Raw genomic sequence first — 20,336 nt, 5'->3', positions numbered from 1 at the left:
TAGAATTGCTTGAACCGGGAGGCGGAGGTTGCAGTGAGCCGAGATCGCGCCACTGCACTCCAGCCTGGGCGACAGAGCGAGACTCCGTCTCATAACTAACTAACTAACTAACTAAATAAATAAAGGGTAGCCCTCCCGAGATCCCATCCTCTCCTCCTGCTTTCTCTCGACGGCCCACAAAACCACTTCACATGCTGCTTCTCATTTTTCCCGTTTCCCTCCCTAGAACGTAAGCTTCATAGTGCGGGGATTTTTGTCACCACATGCCCCAGCATGAGGACAGTACTGGGCACCGATGGGGCACATGACAAGTATCTGTTGTGAACGCATTAAAGGAACGAGGTAAAGGCAGACAGGGCATGGGAGTCCAGCCTGTGACATGAGTACCAAGTATTTTCTCCCAACTGAACTGCGGGAGTAGAATCTGTTCAGAAAATATTTGTCAAGTATGGCTGGGTGCGGTGGCTCACACCTGTAATCCCAGCACTTTGGGGGACCGAGGCAGGCAGATCGTCTGAGGTCAGGAGTTCAAGACCAGCCTGGCCAACATGGTGAAACCCCATCTCTACTAAAAATACAGAAAACAAATTAGCTGGGTGTGGTGGCGCACACTTGTAGTCGCAGCTACTCGGGAGGCTGAGGCAGGAGAATAATTTGAACCCAGGGGGTGGAGGTTGCAGTGAGCTGAGATCATGTTGCTGCACTCCAGCCTGGGCAACAAAGCAAGACTCTGTCTCAAAAAAAAAAAAAAAAAGAAAAGAAAAAGAAAATATTTGTCGAGTAGGACTGTCTTCTAAACTATTTTTCAGTTGAGCACGGTAGCTCACACCTATAATCCTAGCACTCTGGGAGGCGTAAGCAGGAGGATGGCTTGAGGCCAGGGGTTGGAGCCTAAGCAACATAGCAAGACCTTGTCTCTATAAAAAAATAAAATAAAAAGACCTCATCTCTATAAAAGTATTTTTCACTGGCTTCTGCCTCTGTATCAAAAGGCTTGTTTATAAAAGCAAAACTCTAAATGATCAAGTAAGATTTAAGAAGATCTCTTCAGAGCTTAAAAACCAAAAGGCAGAAAATAGACTTTATTCCAAGACAGATTTGTAAAAGATGTTTTTAAAGGGAAAGGCAAGTCACGCTACTAAATCAAACATTGTTCACAATTTCTGGATCTTCCTCCTCCGCCTGGCACTGCAGCTGAGCCTTGGCGGATATGCTCGGGGCCCTCGGCGCAGAGGAACTTGGCCTCGATTCTCTTCCTGAGGGGCTTCTTAACTTTTCCAAGCCAGGCAGTGAGCGTGGTGGGAGGCTGGGGCTGGCGCCTGCGGACAGCTCCAGATGGAATCCCAGGCCACGGTGCTTCTAGTGTCCCCCCAGCGAGCTTGCGGTGTGGCAGGCGGCCAGGAAGGGCCATGAGCAGGGTGGCTTGAATGAAAACCGAGGGCTGAAGCCAGCCTGACTCCCTCACCTAAGCTGGGGCTCGGTCCGAGGCACACGCATGGCCTTGGCCAGACACAAACCAAGAGACTGCCATGACAGACAGAGCAGAAACCTCCCGAGCACTGTGTTCAAGCTAAGCTTTCCTAAGACGGGCTTCTCAGGCGAGACGTGACACCAGACACCGTCGCATGTTACTTGGAGAGAACAGAGACGTGCGGGCCACAGCGGCCCACCAAAGGCTGCCATCCAAGCTGAGTTCCGCAGGCCTCACCTGCAGCTGGAGAGGGACCTTGCCCTGATCCTCCTGGTAGGTACCCGCTAAGGGATTCAGGACAGAGCGTCACACTGCACGCAGGGTTCTCCGCCACCACCATCCAAGAACCCCGGGGGGCTGGCCACGTGCTGGCCTCTGCCAAGGAGTGCCAGTGGTTCCCGGGATGGGGCCGCCCAAGCAGGTGAGGGAGGTTTAGATGAATGACTTGGCTAGGGTCACCATGTGGTCCACACCACATGCCACGTCCACAGGCTCCCCAGGCATCGTCACCTGAAAAATAAGATCCAGCATACCATGGGTGGGGGTGGCGCACCCGGAGGAGACAGGCGCTGGTGTTGGCCGACCCGGCCCTGCCTCTCAGTAGGAGACTCAGTAGGAGACAGCTTGTCTCAGTAGGAGACAGCTTCTCTGAGCCTCGGCTCCCTACCCTCTGGGAATGGGGGCACTTAGGCCTCCCCAGCAGGTCCATCAGGACAACTGCGTGTGGTCATGAGGACAAGGCCATCCCAACTCCCTCCAGTCAATGGCAGCCATCACCATTCACATCAGCCTGAGAGGGCACGTTGGGCAGGAACATGGGCCTGTGTGCATCCCTGGAACCTGCACGCCCTACAGGGGCTGCTCCCCTCTGACCCTAACCCCACTAGGCTCCATGCCCCCAGGCCAGGTGTTCAGAGATCTCTCCTGGGAGCCACTGCTATGGCTCACTAAGAAGCTCCAGGGGCTGGGCGCTGTAGCTCACGCCCATAATCTCAGCACTTTGGGAGGCCAAGGCAGGCGGATCACGTGAGGTCAGAAGTTTGAGACCAGCCAGGCGTGGTGGCGGGCGCCTGTAATCCCAGCTACTCGGGAGGCTGAGGTGGGAGAATTGCTTGAACCCAGGAGGTAGAGGCTGCAGTGAGCCAAGATTGCACCACTACACTCCAGCCTGGGTGACAGAGCGAGACTCCGTCTCAAAAACAAGCTCCAGAAACCCTGTCTCTTGCCTTGCAGGTCCAGTCTGGGAATCAGGCCCCACTGGCCCAACATCTCCACTCATCTTACCCGTCACCCCCAGCTCCAGTCACAGGCAGGCTGCGTCCCAAGTCACGACCACCAAGCAGGGGCAGTGGCTGTGTCTCAAAGACCCTTGCCAGGAGCCCTGATCACACTGCCTGTCTAGGCTGACAACATGGCATCAGAGGACAGCCCAAGCCTCAAGGGAGCAAGAAGATGGCCTCACTGAGACATGGAGGCTCTAGCCTGTTGGAAGGGCGCCCACTGGTCTATAGCCTCGCCATGGAAACGGACACCCTCAACAACTCCAGGTGTGCCCAGGGCCATAGCCAATCCAGCTATCCAGGAAAGGGGCGCTCTGCTTTCTCTTTCTTGTTTATTATGACTAGGCAGTGCATTCACATAGCTGCAAGATAAAAGGACATTCAGTGAAAAAGAAGAAAAAGCTATTAAATGATTTTTATGCCGGGCGCAGTGGCTCACACCTGTAATCCCAGCACTTTGGGAGGCTGAGGTGGACTCCACTTGAGGTCAGGAGTTCAAGACCAGCCTGGCCAACATGGTGAAACCCTGTCTCTACTAAAAATACAAAAATTAGCTGGGTGTGGTGGCGCACGCCTATAACCCCAGCTACTCGGGAGGCTGAGGCAGGAGAATCGCTTGAACCTGGGAGGTGGAGGTTGCAGTGAGCTGAGATCGCACCACTGCACTCTAGCCTGGGCGACAGAGCAAGACTCTGTCTCGAAAAAAAAAAAAAAAAAAAAAAAGTCTTTCATTACCACCCCTATCACCAGCTGCCCCAGTCCCCATCTGCCTCTGAACTGAAAACTACTTTTAACTGATTTCTTATTAACTTTCCAGAGGTTTGTTTTGTTTTTGTTTTAAGAGACAGGGTCTAGGCTGGGCGCAGTGGCTCACGCCTGTAATCCCAACACTTTGGGAGGCCGCGGTGGGCAGGAGTTTGAGACCAGCCTGGCCAACATGGTGAAACCCCGTCTCTACTAAAAATGCAAAAATTAGCTGGGCATGGTGGCAGGCGCCTGTAATCCCAGCTACTCAGGAGGCTAAAGTAGGAGAATTGCTTGAACTCAGGAGACAGAGGTTGCAGTGAGCCGAGATCGCGCCATTGCACTCCAGCCTGAGCAACAGAGCAAGACTCTGGCTCAGAAACAAAAAAGAGGCAGAGTCTCACTTTGTTGCCCAGGCTGGAGTCTAGTGGTGCAATCACTGCAGGCTTAACCTCCTGGGCTCAAGTGATTCTCCCGCCTTAGCCTCCCAAGTAGCTGGGACTACAGGCACGTGCCACCGTGCCTGGCTAATTTTGTTTGTTTGTTTGTAGAGACAGAGGTCTCACTATGTTGCCGAGGCTGGATTATAGAGACACAATCATAGCTCACACTGCAATGTCGAACTCCTGGGCTCAAGCTATCCTCCCACCTCACCCTCCCAAGTAGCTAGGACTACTGGCATGCACCACTATGCTCAGCTTATTTTTGTATTTTTTGTAGAGACAGGGTCTTGCCATGTTGCCCAGGCTGGTCTCGAACTCCTGGGCTCAAGTGATTCTCCTGCCTCAGCCTCCCGAAGTGCTGGGATTCCAGGTGTGATCCCCAGGCCTGGCCTTCCAGAGGTTCTTTATGCAAAGAAGCAGATATGCATCTCTTTTTTTTTTTTTTTTTGAGACGGAGTCTCGCTCTGTCACCAGGCTAGAGTGCAATGGCGCAATCTCGGTTCACTGCAACCTCCGACTCCCTGGTTCAAGCGATTCTCCTGCCTCAGCCTCCCAAGTAGCTGGGATTACAGGCATGCAGTACCATGTCCAGCTAATTTTTGTATTTTTCGTAGAGATGGGGTTTCACCATGTTGGCTAGGATGGTCTCGATCTCCTGACCTCGTGAGCCACCTGCCTTGGCCTCCCAAAGCGCTGGGATTACAGGCGTGAGCCGCTGCACCTGGCCTTCTCTTCCTTTCTTAAGTGCCAACTGCAAAGAAAGTGACCCTGCCTGGCTTGGCCGGAAGACCCCTGCCAGGATGCTGGCACTTGATCTACTGACCAGATCCGAATTCGACCACCCTCCCCTGGTGGCAGCACGCAGCCAGGTGGTGTGACAGCTGGAAAGGGGATCTGTCACAGTCTGTGGAGTTTACCGAGCTTAAGAGGGAAACCGCCTAATCCAGATGGCCTGGCCCTAAAAGCCAAGAGGCAGCAGGCGCCGACCCCGGAGCTTTGCACCTACGCCAGGAGACAAGACCATTAGGGACTCCTGGCCACAGCAGATGGATGCAAGAAACCAAGTCATGCTGTCATCCCCCAGCCCTGTCCCTAAACAAATGAATGTCTTTAGCAGAACCTATTACAGGAATCACTAAACAAACAAGAACAGGGCCCAGTGAATCGCAAAGGCACGTCGATGCAGAAAGCCTGAGAGGCTGGTGGGAGAAGAAAACAGGCTGCCTCTGCAGTGACTGGGCCCCGACCGCCTCTTAGCAACCTCCCCAGCCATTAGGGAGCACTTTATTTACCTTTCCCGGGACAGTGCGCTTCCTCACGGCTGCACTTAAGCCCCCAGGTCCTTGCTCCCCGAGGGCTCTGGCCATTCAAGCCCAAAGCAAAGGAAGCCACGATGGTCTCTGCTGCGGGTGGCATGGGCAGCAAGGGCCCGGCTCCTGGGAGCCCGCCCTAGGGACCAGCGGGAGGCTCCCCAAGGTTCCAGCTCCCCCTGGCGGACAATCTCACACGGTCTCTGAACTGAGTCCAAGAAGAGACTGCCCTCAGCCATGTTTTATTTTTGTCCTAGGCAAGGTTAAATGGCATTTTTCTTCTAAGCCAATTTACACTCACAACTCCGCTGCTGAGGGAAACAGTTCCAAAAACCAGAACCATATTTAGCCTTGGTGACTCTCTTAAAAGTCTCAGCAGAATCCATTTAGGAACATCCCTATCCACAATTACAAGTTGCTAAAACGAACGCCCACCAGGTGAAAGACAGGGGTGCAGGAAGAAGGAACCCTGAGCGGTGAGTCCTTCGTGGGGACAAGAGAGCCCGAGAAAGGGAGATTGCTCCAGCGCCCAGCTCTGCAGTTCAATGGCACCAGCTTTTCTTTTTTTTTTTTTTCAATGAGACGGAGTCTCGCTCTGTCACCCAGGCTGGAGTGCAGTGGCACGATCTCGGCTCACTGCAACCTCCGCCTCCCAAGTTCAAGCAATTCTCCTGCCTCAGCCCCCCAAGTAGCTGGGATTACAGGCATGTGCCACCACACCTGGCTAATATTTGTATTTTTAGTGGAGACAGGGTTTCACCATGTTGGCCAAGCTGGTCCCAAACTCCTGACCTCGTGATCCGCCCGCCTCGGCCCCCCCAAAGTGCTGGGATTACAGGCGTGAGCCACCGCGCCCGGCCGCTTTTGTATTTTTAAATTTTTGTTTAGAGACAAGGTCTTGTTCTGTTGCCCCCGGCTGGAGCACAGTGGTGTGATCATAGCTCACTGCAGCTTCCAACTCCTGGGCTCAAGTGATCCTCCTGCCTCAGCCTCCCAGGGAGCTGGGATTACAGGCACACGCCACTGCATCTGGGTCATTTGTTTTTTGTAGAGATGGAGTCTCACTATGTTGCCCAGGCTGGTCTTGAACTCCTGGCCTCAAGCAATCCTTTCGCGTCAGCCTCTCAAAGCGCTGGGATTATAGGCGTTGAGTTACCATGCCTGGCCTGTGCCCGGCTTTTAACCTGTACTCCTCTCCTGCATTGTTAGAACCACCTAGGTGGGTACATACACAGATGAATAAATAAAATAATATATATATATTTTTGGAGACAGAGTATCACTCTGTCGCCCAGGCTGGAGTGCAGTGGCGCAATCTCGGCTCACTGCAACCTCCGCCTCCTAGGTTCAAGTGATTCTCCTGCTCAGACTTCTGAGTAGCTGGGATTACAGGCATGCACCCCCACGCCTGGCTAATTTTTGTATTTTTAGTAGAGACGGGGTTTCGCCATGTTGGTCAGGCTGGTATCAAACTCCTGACCTCATGATCTGCCCATCTTGGCCTCCCAAAGTGCTGGGATTATAGAGATGAGCCATAGCGCCTGGCCAATAATTTAAAAAAAAAAAAAGAACCACCGGCCAGGAGCAGTGGCTCACACCTGTAATCCCAGCACTTTGGGAGGCCGAGGCAGGTGGATCACCTGAGGTGAGGAGTTCGAGACCAGCCTGGGCAACATGGTGAAACCCCATCTCTACTAAAAATACAAAAATTAGCCAGGCATGGTGGCACATGCCTGTAATCCCAGCTACTGGGGAGGCTGAGGCAAGAGAATCGCTTGAACCCGGGAGGCGGAGGTTGCAGTGAGCCCAGATTGTGCCACTGTACTCCAACCTAGGTGACAAAGCAGGACATTGCCTCAAAAAAAAAAAAAAAAAAAGAACCACCACCTAAGACCCAGGGCTATGGAAGGAGTCGTATAAGCGAGGCTAGAAGTCAGCGAGCTCCCCAGCTTGTGTCTCCAGACCCCACCGGTCCTGACCTGCAGGGCCCACGGGGAGGGGAAGCACCGTCTACAGGCAGAGTCGCAAGTTCAAATTATACCCAATGAGCTCAGGGGCCGTGAGACCTGGGGCAAGCCCCTTCGCTCCCGACTTCCGTATCCCCGTGTGCGCACTGTGGAGGGAGCAACCCCACCCTCAAGGTGTCTGGAGGATGAGAGAGAATGGACATCACGTGCCCAGCACGCTGTCCATTCCCTGCCCTCCCCGAAGCCAGGCTGGAATGTTTGTCTGTGGAAAGCCAGGGCGCTCCCTGGGGGATGAGGGGTGAAGGCCACTCCACACCCCCTCGCTGCCTGCTGTAGGTCTGTGGCACTCCCCCTTAGGTCAGAGGGTCTTGGAAGGCCAGACAACGCCTGGTCAAATGTTCTGTGCCACTGCGTGCTGCCTTCTCTCCACACCAGCTTCAGGCTCGCCCAGGGAGGTGGGTGGCTGTGGAAAGACCATTGTCTTAAAAGTCAGATATAACTGAGTCCAAATCCTGGCTCTGACTCCAACTTAGATATGTGACCCTGGGAAACCACTGAACCTCTCTGAGGGATGAGTCTCAACGTGTAGCAAAAAAACATGTCCTGGAAAGTTTCTGGAAGCAGAGGTTTGAATCAGGCGGCTCAGATGTCACCTCCCGGGCCCACATACTCAGAAAAGGCCAAATTCTGCGAGTCTAAGAATAACTAGTTGGTACCAGTGTATGAGCTACAAGTAAAGTTTTACTCTTTTTTTCTCTTCTTTTCTGGAATACTTTTTAAATGATGTAATATATCCCCTATGGAAGATTAATTTGAACATAGTTGTTTTAAAGAATAAAGATCACCCAAGCCGGTGACTCACCCCTGTAGTTCCAACATTTTGTGAGGCCAAGGTGGGAAGACCACTTGAGGCAGAAGTTTGAGACCAGCCTGGGCAACACAGCAAGACCTCATCTCTCAAATAAATAAAATAAAACAAATAAATATAAATAATAAAATAAGCCGGGTGTGGTGGCACATGCCTGTAATCTCAGCTATTCCAGAGGCTGAAGCAAGAGGATCACTTGAGACCAGGAGGTTGAGATCAACACATAAGACCCCGTCTCTTAATAAAAAAAGAAAAAAAAAATTACTTGGGTGTGGTGGCACATGCCTGTCATCCCATCCCACATCTCAGTTACTTGTGGGGCTGAGGCAGGAGGAGAGCTTGAGCCTGGGAGTTTGAGGCTGCAGTGAGTGTGATCACACCATACTCCAGCCTGGGCGACAAAGCAAGACCCTGTTTCAAAAAAAAAAAAAAATCCTGGGCAACATGGCAAGACCCCATCTCTACAAAAAATACAAAAATTAGCAAGGTGTGGTTGTGCAAGCCTGTAATCCCAGCTACTCAGGAGGCTGAGATAGGAGGATCACTTGAACCTGGGAGACAGAGGCTGCAGTGAGCCGAGAGCCTGTCACCACACTCCAGCTTGGGTGACAGAGCAAGACCCTGTCTAAAAGAACAAACAAACAAAACAAAGAAAAGAAAAATCACTTGTAATTTTTTTTTTAAGTGAGACATCAGAAGGGACTGGACTCTTCCACCCCAATCCAAAGAGGACAGGGGTCGAGGCCACTCCCTGCACAAACGCTTAGGGGCTCCCTGAATGTGCAAGAGGAAGGACAATGGTTTGGCGCCAAATGCCGCCGTCACGGGGACAGGCTGGGGTGCTCTTTTCCCAAAGGCACAAATGTGTTTAAAAAGCAAATGATAGCCAGGCGTCGTGGCATGCACCTGTAATCCCAGCTACCAGGGAGGCTGAGGCAGGAGAATCACTTGAACCCGGAAGGTGGAGGTTTCAGTGAGCTGAGATCATGCCACTGCACTCAAGCCTGGGCAACAGAGCAAGACTCCATCTCAAAACAATAATAATAAAATAAAAATAAAAAGCAAATGACCAGAAGGACACTTGGTGCGTGGCGAGCCAGGGCAAGTGACCCAGATGGAATGTCAACGGGATCGGGCTCCGGCCACTCCCCGCCCGCACAGGGACCAGCGCTTTGCACATGCCCTTATGGCAGGGGCAACGTGACCTGAGTCAAATCTCAGGCTGATCACTCTGATTTGAAGGAAATGAGGGCGGGGGGCAGACCCTCGTCAGCGTTCTTTCACCCAAAACCCGGCTGCTTTAACTGTTTCCCAAGATCCCCCCTCAGAAGGAAGTCCTTTTCGAAAGGAAGGGCAAAGTGAGAGAAGAGAGGAGTCAGTGAGAAAGCAAGTGGGCATGTAGATGACTGATGCTCACATTATCTGAGCCACACCCACTGCCCGACTCTCTGTTCCTCACGCCGGCAGTTTCCAGGCTCAGGAGAAAGCCGACAAGCCCCACCACCTTGGGAACAACTCTATTATACAAACAGCTTTCCAACAAGGCTAAAGTCGGCCGGGCGTGATGGGTCATGCCTGTAATCCCAGCACTTTGGGAAGCTGAGGGAGGCAGATTGCTTGAAGCCAGAAGTTTGAGACCAGCCTGGGCAACATAGTGAGACTCCCATCTCTACTAAAAATAAAAAAATTTGTCAGGTGTGGTGGTGTACGCCTGTGGTCCCAGCTATTCAGGAGGCTGAGGTGGGAGGATCACCTGAGCCCAGGAAGGTCAAGGCTGCAGTGAGCTGTGATCACATCACTGCAATCCAGCCTGAGCGATAAAAGTGAGACCCTGTCTCGTAATAAGCAAAAACGAAAAAACAAAGTTAAAGTCTCCATTTCAACTTGCTTTCTCAGAGCCTCCACTGATAGTCTTAGAGAAAAAATATATATATATATATTTAATATATATAAATGTATAATATAAATGTATTATATATGTATATATATTTATATGTGTGTGTATATATACACACATATACACACACACATATATATACACACATATATATACACACACACACACATATATACACACACATATATATATACACACACATATATATATACACATTTCTTTTGCAAGTCCTTTGTTTTTTTTTGAGACAGAGTCTCCCTCTGTTGCCCAGGCTGGAGTGCAGCGGCGTCTGATCTTGGCTCACTGCAACCTCTGCCTCCCGGGTTCAAGCTATTTCCTGACTCAGCCTCCCAAGTAGCTGGGATTACAGGCATGCGCCACCATGCCTGGCTAATTTTTGTATTTTTTAATAGAGATGGGGTTTCACCATGTTGGTCAGACTGGTCTCAAACTCCTGACCTTGTGATCCGCCCACCTGGGCCTCCCCAAGTGCTGGGATTACAGGTGTGAGACACCACACCTGGTGCAAGTCCTTTTTAAAAACGCTTTTCACAATTTCAAAACAGATTAAAATCCAACCTTCTGATAAAGTACACCCATATGCACACTGCACACACATGTATATACCCACAGACACACACACACACACAAGCACGCATGCACACCAGTCTCTATGCAGAGACTATCTCTGGAAAGGAACATAAAGAAATCAGGACCAGTGGCTGCCTCTGGAACAAAAACTGGGTGGTGGGAGACTCATTTTCCATAGTGCATTTTTTTGTACCATGAACATATGTTTCATGTTCAAAAAACCCCAAAAACCTCCTTTTTTAGAATGCCTTAAAGAACTGACTTAGTAAACAACACTAAGGTAAACTACAATTTTAGAATGAGCGTCTCTTCCCCTGTAATTCTGGAAGGAGCCTTTTTGTCTAATTGCATACTACCGCCCCTAAGGAAGCGACTTTATTTTTTCACTTCATAGCTGCGGTTGGGCCATCTAAATATTAAACATCCTGCTTTCTTTTAAATTCCTTGTGAAGCATTCCCCCACATGGGCTTCTGTAAACAGCTCCTAGCGTGCCAGCTTCATCCAATATCTCCCCCTCTCCGGAGCCTCATGGCACCCTACCAGAGCCTTTGCACCATCGTGCCTCTGTTTCCCCGATCCACCCCAAGGATGGCCTCCGACAGGGCTTCTTATAGGACTGGATGCTTGAGTGGGCTACTCCCTCCAACCTCCCAGTCAGTGGGCCGGGATGGGTTGACCCAGCTCCTGCACCCCAAGAAGCCTGGTGTCACTCCCCCACGCATAACACCATGCAGATGCACCACGGGTATCTCATGGGTGTCACCACAGAGTGTGCAATGACATAGCATGCCGCGCTGCAGGAGTGCAGCCAGGACCCGGAAGGGGGAGCAGGTCCCATGGCCCTCGTCCTGGCCCATCTGCACGCGAGGTGTCTGCAGTGACGTCAGGTGACTCTACTCTTAGCATCCATTCTCAAGACCTCCCCGGCCAGCCTTACCCTCCATGGGAAATACTGGTCCTCCAGGCGACCGATTCCCAGGCACCCTCGGATGTTCTTGCCCCATACAAACAGCTCTCCTTTGTCTGCAAAGGGAGGAAAACAGGGGTTGGTTGGGACTGTGTGAAGAACAAGTCTCCAAGGAGAGGATGGGTCATGAGAACAGGCTTTCTAGAACCGGATACCTACAGAGCCCACTGTTCAGCTTTTACCAGGCGTTCATGCTTTCTTTGAAGGCAAAAGTAAGGGTCTGATATGCTGTCCCCATATCGAAAACACATCCACGGCCAGGACTTCTGCTGCATCCACCCACGTGGGAGATGAGCACTCAAATGAAGATGGGGCAGGGGGCAGTGCATGGGGCTGGGGGTGGTGCATGGAGCTGGGGTCTGGGGGTGGTGGACAGGGCTGGGGGTGGTGCAGGGAGCTGGGGTCTGGGGGTGGTGCACAGGGCTGGGGGTAGTCCATGGAGTTGGGGTCTGGGGGTGGTGGACAGGTCTGGGGGTGGTGCATGGAGCTGGGGTCTGGGGGTGGTGCACGGGGCTGGAGGTCACTGGTGCACACGGCCCACTCTGCTCACCCCTTGTGCCCCGCCCACAATCGTGTGCCACCAAACTCTGCCTTCCACAAATCCTGGCGACACCCTGGGCTTCCTGATTTGACAGTGAAAAGTAAGACAATTTGTCATTCCTGGATTGATTGTCCATATCTTGGGAGCATTCAGCCACAGGGCATCTAATGACCAAGTGCCTGCTTGTGCTGGGTCTAGGTCTGTGTTCCAGGAGCTGGGAACTGGCCAGAGACGGAACAGACAGATGATTTTAATATATGTTTACAAACTGTAAAAACTGTCATGAAGAAAAAGTACAAGATGCTGTTTAAGAGGTCAACCCAGGAGATGGCCTCTCCTAGCCCGGCCTTCAGGTGGGACTCTGTCTGCACCAGCTGGGGCACTCCTGGGCCCATGTCACCATCAGCTGTTGGGCAAAAGGCTTGGGTCACGGGAGGCAGAGGAAGTGACATGTAAAAGCCAGGACTACAAGACCTGGGGCTGATGAGGTACAGAATAATTACAAGCTGTCTTCGGCCCCTGATCTAAGCATGCCCCTTGTTCTCCACACTCAGACCTTAGATAGTTTGTGTGTGTGTGTGTTTGTTTGCTTTTGAGACAGGGTCTCACTCTGCTGCCCAGGCTGCGACGCAGTGGCACAAACATAGCTCACTGCAGCCTTGAACTCTCAAACTCAAGCAGTCCTTCCACCTCAGCCTCCAGAGTAGCTGGGACTACAGGCACACACCACCACACCCAGCTAATTTCTGTATTTTTTGTAGAAAAGGGATCTCACTATGTTGCCTAGGCTAGTCTCGAACTCCTGGGCTTTGAGGGATCCTCTCATCTTGGCCTCCCAAAGTGCTGGGATTACAAGCATGAGCCACTGCACCCAGCTAGCCCTTAGGTGTTTAACAGAACAATTCAGCCTGGCTCCCCAAAATGCTAGCAGACCACAGGATAAACCAACCAACTCTAATTCCCAGATGGCTATCTGCAAATGCCAGGCACACAGGCAGGAAGACAGCTAGGCTCTGTCTACCAACAGGCAGTAACTCACCCTTAGAAGGAGGCCTGTTAAGTCTCGGGGAGAAATCCAGAAAGGAATTTCATTTCACTGTGACCTGAAATGGCTACATGGCATGAGGGCAAATAGAAAAGCCTCTGCTCTAGTCAAATGCTTCACACAGATTTCTAAACACGTGTCTCTGCCCATAGTTGAGGCCTTAAGAACTTTCTGGAAAGTAGATATTTGTTTCCCCAAAAATTAGTCCATACGACTCTTATTTATCAAATCAAAATAGCTTTAAGAATTCATGACACTGAATTAGCCGGGCGTGGTGGTGTGTGCCTGTAATCCCAGCTACTTGGGAGGCTGAGGCAGGAGAATCGTTTGAACTCGGGAGGCAGAGGTTGCAGTGAGCCAAGATCACGCCATTGCACTCCAGCCTGGGCAACAAGAGTGAGACTCCAGCTCAAAAAAAAAGAATTCATGAGACCTACACTCAGCTGCAAATGCAAGTGGCCACTCTGGCTGGGCAGTGGCCAGGAATTCTCTGGCTTAGTCATGACCACTGCCACTTCAGTGCTTCAACCTAGAGCCAGATAAAACTCCAGCCGGCAGCCATAACAACCCAGGCCTGCCTGTTTGACGGCCTCTGGAGCCTGGAATTCAGACAATAAGTGAACAGCAGTTAGGACCCTGGTACAGAGGGTGAGCATCTGGGACAGGCCCCACGTGGGAATGAGGCCAGAGAACTCAACCAAAGATGACACCAACTGACTGTCCCAGCCTGGATGTTTAAAAAGAAAACAATTACTTGCCATGAGATGAAAAGATTCTTTTAATTGCAAGGAAATAACTAATTTACTTGAGAATCACAGAATGAAATTAATTCAGGACAGTTTTACTATTCGAGTCAACTAAAGAGCAGCAAATTGAACCCACGGTAACTGTGGTGGAGTAAGAGATGTAACCAAGAAAAGGACACATTCCTTACCCTTACCCTGCAGGGTAAGCGGATATTCTGTGGCTTTGTAATCTGGCAGGCCTTTGGGAAAAACCTCCATTTCGCTCTCCCCTTTCATCATTCTCTGCCCCGGCATTTTGGAGAAATCGGTAGATTTACCTCCGTGAAACCACGGGACAGTCTGACAAATCGGCCTTTTGCCATCCCATATCCTGGGTCAGATCAGGGTCTGGGCTCGGCCAGGGAATGGGATTAAGCCCCACACGTTCACTTCCTAATCACCCACCCATGGATCCGCCAAGCCTCTGCTGGTTTCCTCCAGCACCCAACGTACTAGCAATGCCCCTTCCTACCACTGACGGGTGCTCTCTTGAGAAAATGCACGTTCACGTTAGCCTACCCACAAACCAAACGAACCAAAATTAAAACTCCAGGGGGGGAAAACAAGACATTATACAATCTCGAGGCAAACAACTTCTGGCTTAGCCCTTGCTTGAGTTATCAGTACAAAGGCGCCGTTCCGTTGGATGGGTGGAACCTGAGAGCTGCCCGCAGTTTGAGGTTGAACTGGAGACAGAGAACCTCTGCTGGGCTTACACCAGGGCCACCGGGCTTGGTAACTTACTGGTCAGTGCAGCAAAGTGGCTGAGTCCACATCGGATGCGGGAAACCTGGATTTCTGGGTTGAACTCCGTCAAGCCAAAGAGAGTGGGTGGAATCATTTCAGGGACGGCACTTTCCACTAGGTTTGGACCTTTCCCAAGAATTCCATAGCCCCAGACAAAAACATGTCCTTCGCCTACATTACAGTAAAAACAAGGGTCAGTAAGTCCATCCAAGTAAGAACCTCCCTCACCAGAAACTCAAACTACACCACCAAGGTTTATGACATCCACACGGTTTTTGGTTTTTTTTTGTTTTGTTTTTTTCCTCCTTGCTTGGCAAGAACATGCAGACAGAGATTTAGAATAATAATTCTCTCTCCCCTGCTTAAATTCTTGCTGGGGGAGTCTGTCTCGCCAGCTCTCCTGGCTCAGAACACAAACTTCCCACATCTTGAGGGTTAGTAACCTGGAAGGGACGAGCGTATAAATCATCCAGAAAACCCATACGAATACCAGAGAATTGGAGGATGTTTTCTCCCCCTAATGACAGCTCTGTGTTTCACACTGATCAGAAGGCCAAACACATCAACAATGTCTGGCCAGATTCTTAAAACTCTTAGAAATGATGTTTTGGTTATAGAAAGTTTAATATTCATCAGTGGTGCCAGACATTTCATCGTTATCCAAAGCTGAAGGCTGTTCTCCCATCTGCCTTTGATTTTTTGGCTGGAGAAGGCAGAGCTGGAGTCTCTCTGGCCCAGGCTAAGGGAGGGGAATGAAGTAGTTCGCTCTCCACTCCAGAGGTTTGCTCTAGGATGACTCAGCTCTGTGGCCATGTGTCTACAGATAAATCGCAGACTATTCGCTTTTTGTTAAGAACTTCATTCACACCCTGTAATGCCATCTTCTAATCCAATGCCATCTTCCCATGGCCACAGTCCCTTCCTTTTTTGAAACAGGGTCTCACCGTGTTGCCCAGTGCAGTGGCATGATCATAGCTCACTGCAGCTCGAACTCCTGGGCTCAAGGGACCCTTCTGCCTCAGCCTCCTGAGTAGCTGGGACTACAGGTGTGCACCACCATGCCCAGCTAATTTTTCATTTTTTCTTTTTCTATTGAGACAGAGTCACCCAGGCTGGAGTGCAGTGGCGCAATCTCGGCTCACTACAACCTCTGCCTCCTGGGTTCAAGCAATCCTCCCACCTTAGCCTTCCAAGTACTAGGATTACAAGCATGTACCACCATGTCTGGCTAATTTTTCTATTTTTAGTAGAGTCAGGGTTTCACCATGTTGGCCAGGCTGGTCTTGAACTCCTGACCTCAGGTGATCTGCCCGCCTTGGCCTCCCAAAGTGCTGAGATTACAGGTGTGAGCCACCACACCCAGCCTTCCAGCTAATTTCTCCATTTTTTGGTAGAGACAGGGTCTCGTTACATTGCCCAGGCTGGTCTGGAACTCCTGGCCTCAAGCAATCCTCCTGCATCAGTTCCCCAAAGTGCTGGGATTACAGATGTGAGCCACCGCGCCTAGCCATGTTACCCTCCTAAGGCTAAGGTCTACGGCCTGCAAATCCAATGGACACTGACCACTCCCCATGCAATCTACCTACAGCTTCCCAATGAGCCACCGGAAAGAAGGTCTCACCGTTTAACACTGCACAGCCCGTGCCACCGCACGCAGCCTGTCGCACCTTCCCCACTCCTGAGAAGTGTAAGCAGCGGGGCACATTCACCTGAACCAAAGAAAGGAGCCACACTGTTAGGAAAGCAAGCCAGTAAGGACCGGGAAGTGTTCTGGTCTTAGGTACAGAGTAGCTGAGTCCTAGTTCATTCATTCACTCCACAGATACTTCCTGAACATCACATGCCAAGCATCATACTAGGTGCTGGGGTAGAATGGGAAGCAAAAGAGGCCCAGTTTCCACCCTCAGAGAGTTCTAGTCTAGTGGAGGAGGCAGATGTCAACCAAAATTAACATAAAATGACATTTGTGGCCGGGTGTGGTGGCTCACGCCTGTAATCCTAGCACTCTGGGAGGCGGAGGCAGGTGGATCACTTGAGGTCAGGAGTTCGAGACCAGCCTGGCCAACATGGTGAAACCCTGTCTCTATTAAAAATACAAAAGTTAGCTGGGCGTGGTGGCAAGTGCCTGTAGTCCCAGCTACTCGGGGGACTGAGCCAGGAGAAGTGCTTGTACCCAGGAGGTGGAGGTTACAGTGAGCCGTGATCACACCACTGCACTCCATCCTGGGTGACAGAGCAAGATCCTATCTCAAAATAAATAAATAGCTCCCTCTCCCTCTCCCTCTCCCTCTCCCCATGGTCTCCCTCTCCCGCTCTTTCCACGGTCTCCCTCTGATGCCGAGCCGAAGCTGGACGGTACTGCTGCCATCTCAGCTCACTGCAACCTCCCTGCCTGATTCTCCTGCCTCAGCCTGCCGAGTGCCTGCGATTGCAGGCGCGCGCCGCCACGCCTGACTGGTTTTCGTATTTTTTTGGTGGAGACGGGGTTTTGCTGTGTCGGCCGGGCTGGTCTCCAGCTCCTAACCACGAGTGATCTGCCAGCCTCGGCCTCCCGAGGTGCCGGGATTGCAGACGGAGTCTCGTTCACTCAGTGCTCAATGGTGCCCAGGCTGGAGTGCAGTGGCGTGATCTCGGCTCCCTACAACCTCCACTTCCCAGCCGCCTGCCTTGGCCTCCCAAAGTGCCGAGATTGCAGCCTCTGCCCGGCCGCCACCCTGTCTGGGAAGTGAGGAGCGTCTCCGCCTGGCCGCCCATCGTCTGGGATGTGAGGAGCCCCTCTGCCTGGCTGCCCAATCTGGAAAGTGAGGAGCGTCTCTGCCCGGCCGCCATCCCATCTAGGAAGCGAGGAGCGCCTCTTCCCGGCCGCCATCACATCTGGGAAGTGAGGAGCGTCTCTGCCCGGCCGCCCATCGTCTGAGATGTGGGGAGCACCTCTGCCCCGCCGCCCCGTCCGGGATGTGAGGAGCGTCTCTGCCCGGCCGCCCCGTCTGAGAAGTGAGGAGACCCTCTGCCTGGCAACCGCCCCGTCTGAGAAGTGAGGAGCCCCTCCGCCCGGCAGCCGCCCCGTCCGAGAAGTGAGGAGCCCCTCCGCCCGGCAGCCACCTCGTCCGGGAGGGAGATGGGGGGGTGAGCCCCCCGCCCGGCCAGCCGCCCCGTCCGGGAGGGAGGTGGGGGGGTCAGCCCCCCACCCAGCCAGCCGCCCCGTCCGGGAGGGAGGTGGGGGGGTCAGTCCCCCGCCCAGCCGGCCGCCCCGTCCGGGAGGGAGGTGGGGGGGTTAGCCCCCCGCCTGGCCGGCCGCCCGGTCCGGGAGGTGAGGGGCGCCTCTGCCCGGCCGCCCCTACTGGGAAGTGAGGAGCCCCTCTGCCCGGCCACCACCCCGTCTGGGAGGTGTACCCAACAGCTCATTGAGAACGGGCCATGATGACAATGGCGGTTTTGTGGAATAGAAAGGGGGGAAAGGTGGGGAAAAGATTGAGAAATCGGATGGTTGCCGTGTCTGTGTAGAAAGAGGTAGACACGGGAGACTTTTCATTTTGTTCTGTACTAAGAAAAAATTCTTCTGCCTTGGGATCCTGTTGATCTGTGACCCTACCCCCAACCCTGTGCTCTCTGAAACATGTGCTGTATCCACTCAGGGTTGAATGGATTAAGGGCGGTGCAAGATGTGCTTTGTTAAACAGATGCTTCAAGGCAGCATGCTCGTTAAGAGCCATCACCATTCCCTAATCTCAAGTACCCAGGGACACAAACACTGCGGAAGGCCGCAGGGTCCTCTACCTAGGAAAACCAGAGAACTTTTTTCACTTGTTTATCTGCTGACCTTCCCTCCACTATTGTCCTGTAACCCTGCCAAATCCCCCTCTGTGAGAAACACCCAAGAATGATCAATAAAAAATCAAAAATAAAAAATAAAAATAAAATAAAAATAAAAAATAAATAAATAAATAAATAAATAAAGTGTATTGTTTTAATTCACTAAGTATTGGGGCCATTTGTTATGTGGCAATAGATAACAATGGCATACCACTGGATCTGTCCCCCACAGGAAGGCCATGGGTGACATTTCTCTCAGACCTTGGTAACAGGGAGAGCCGTACTTCTCCCCAACACCTTTTCTGCTGTTTATCTTATGGAACAATGAATCATTTAAATACCATGTTTCTTCTTTGCTTTGCCTACTAGGAAGCTCCTAGCCAAATCTGCAACCACTTCTAGCTACTGTACCAGACCACAGAGGAGACTTTTTTAAAAAATCTTCTTAGCTGATCTTTAGTTTCCCTTTATGCAGATTTCTCTATCTGTTAATATATATTTAAAACCTTGCTGTATGTTGTCAGAAATTTGATCATATCAAGGAATGTAATATGTTTATTTATTAGAGATGGGATCTCACTATGTTGCCCAGGCTGGAGTGCAGCAGCTATTCACAAGCATGATCACAACACAGTACAGCCTCAAACTGCAGCACTGCACCAGCCAGGTACAGCAGTGGTCGTGCCTATAATCCCAGCAGTTTGGGAGGCTGAGGTGGGAGGATCGCTGGAGGACAGGAGTTTGAGACCAGGCTGGGCAAAAAAGTGAGACCCTGTCTCTACAACAAAAAAAATTTTTTTTTTTTTTTGAGACAGAGTATTGCTCTGTCGCCCAGGATGGAGTGCAGTGGCATGATCTCGGCTCACTGCAAGCTCCACCTCCTGGGTTCACACTATTCTCCTGCCTCAGCCTCCCCAGCACCTGGGACTATAGGTGCACACCACCACGCCTGGCTAATTGTTTTATAACAAATTTTTTTTTTAAATTAGCTGGGCGTGATGGTGTGCACTTATGGTCCCAGTTACTAGGGAGGCTGAGGCGGGAAGATTGCTTGAGCCAGGAGTTCGAGGCTGCAGCGAGCTATGATGGCACACCAGCCTGGACAACAAAGTGACACGCTATGTCGAAAAAAAACAAAACCAAAACCAACAAACAAATAAACAAAAAACTAGCCACTAGTGGTGTGGGGTTTTTTGGAGGAGTGATTAAAATGTTCTGAAATTAGATAGTAGTAACAGTTGTGCAGCCTTGTGAATATGTTAATACTAAAATCCACTAAATTGTAAACTTTAAAATGGTGAATTATGGTATGTGAATCATATCTCTATTTTTTGAATTGGCCATCAGTTGGTAATTGTGGAACATGAGTGATGGGAAGAGAGATTAGTTATACGATTGATATGGTTTAGATCTCTGTCCCCCCTGCAAATCTCACGCTGAAATGTAAACCCCAATGCTGGAGGTGGGGTCTGGTCGGAGGTGACTGGCTCATGGGGGTGGTTTCTCATGGTTTAACATAACCTTTTTTGGTCCTCCTGAGATCTGGTCACTTAAAAGTGTGTGGTGGCTGCCCTGCCTATGAAGTAGTCATTCTTTATTCCTTTACTTGCTTTTATTTTATTTTTTTGAGACGAAGTCTCGCTCTCGTCCCCCAGGCTGGAGTGCAATGGCGCGATCTCAGCTCACTGCAACCTCCACCTCCTAGGTTTAAGCAATTCTCCTGCCTCAGCCTCCCAAGTAGCTGGGATTACAGGCACCCACCACCACGCCCAGCTAATTTTTGTATTTTTTTTTTAGTAGAGACGGGGTTTCACCAGGTTGGCCAGGCTGGTCTCGAACTCCTGACCTCAGGTGATCCGCCTGCCT

The 20,336-nt window shown here is 51.3% G+C and overlaps 1 protein-coding gene across 3 annotated transcripts in view; it reads right to left on the bottom strand.

Annotated features, from left to right (window-relative positions):
• Nucleotides 1-1,046: 1,046 nt before the first annotated feature.
• Nucleotides 1,047-20,336, bottom strand: part of RCC1L (RCC1 like) — a 34,949-nt gene continuing 15,659 nt past the window's right edge. For 2 of the 3 annotated variants that reach the window (XM_055392792.2, XM_063708166.1), the window contains exons 8-11: nt 16,279-16,366; nt 14,655-14,828; nt 11,510-11,595; nt 1,047-1,981 (exon numbers count right to left, since the gene is read on the bottom strand). In XM_055392792.2, coding sequence (XP_055248767.1) covers nt 1,904-1,981; nt 11,510-11,595; nt 14,655-14,828; nt 16,279-16,366 — 426 coding nt within the window. In that variant the 3' untranslated portion in view covers nt 1,047-1,903. The remainder of the gene's footprint in view (nt 1,982-11,509; nt 11,596-14,654; nt 14,829-16,278; nt 16,367-20,336) is intronic. The other variant, XM_055392795.2, reaches the window with a different exon arrangement.

The sequence above is a fragment of the Gorilla gorilla genome, chromosome 6, assembly GCF_029281585.2.
Source record: "Gorilla gorilla gorilla isolate KB3781 chromosome 6, NHGRI_mGorGor1-v2.1_pri, whole genome shotgun sequence".
NCBI classification, from domain to species: domain Eukaryota; kingdom Metazoa; phylum Chordata; class Mammalia; order Primates; family Hominidae; genus Gorilla; species Gorilla gorilla.
Note: the sequence above shows the minus strand (reverse complement) of the source record. Positions and strands in the feature narration are given on the sequence as shown.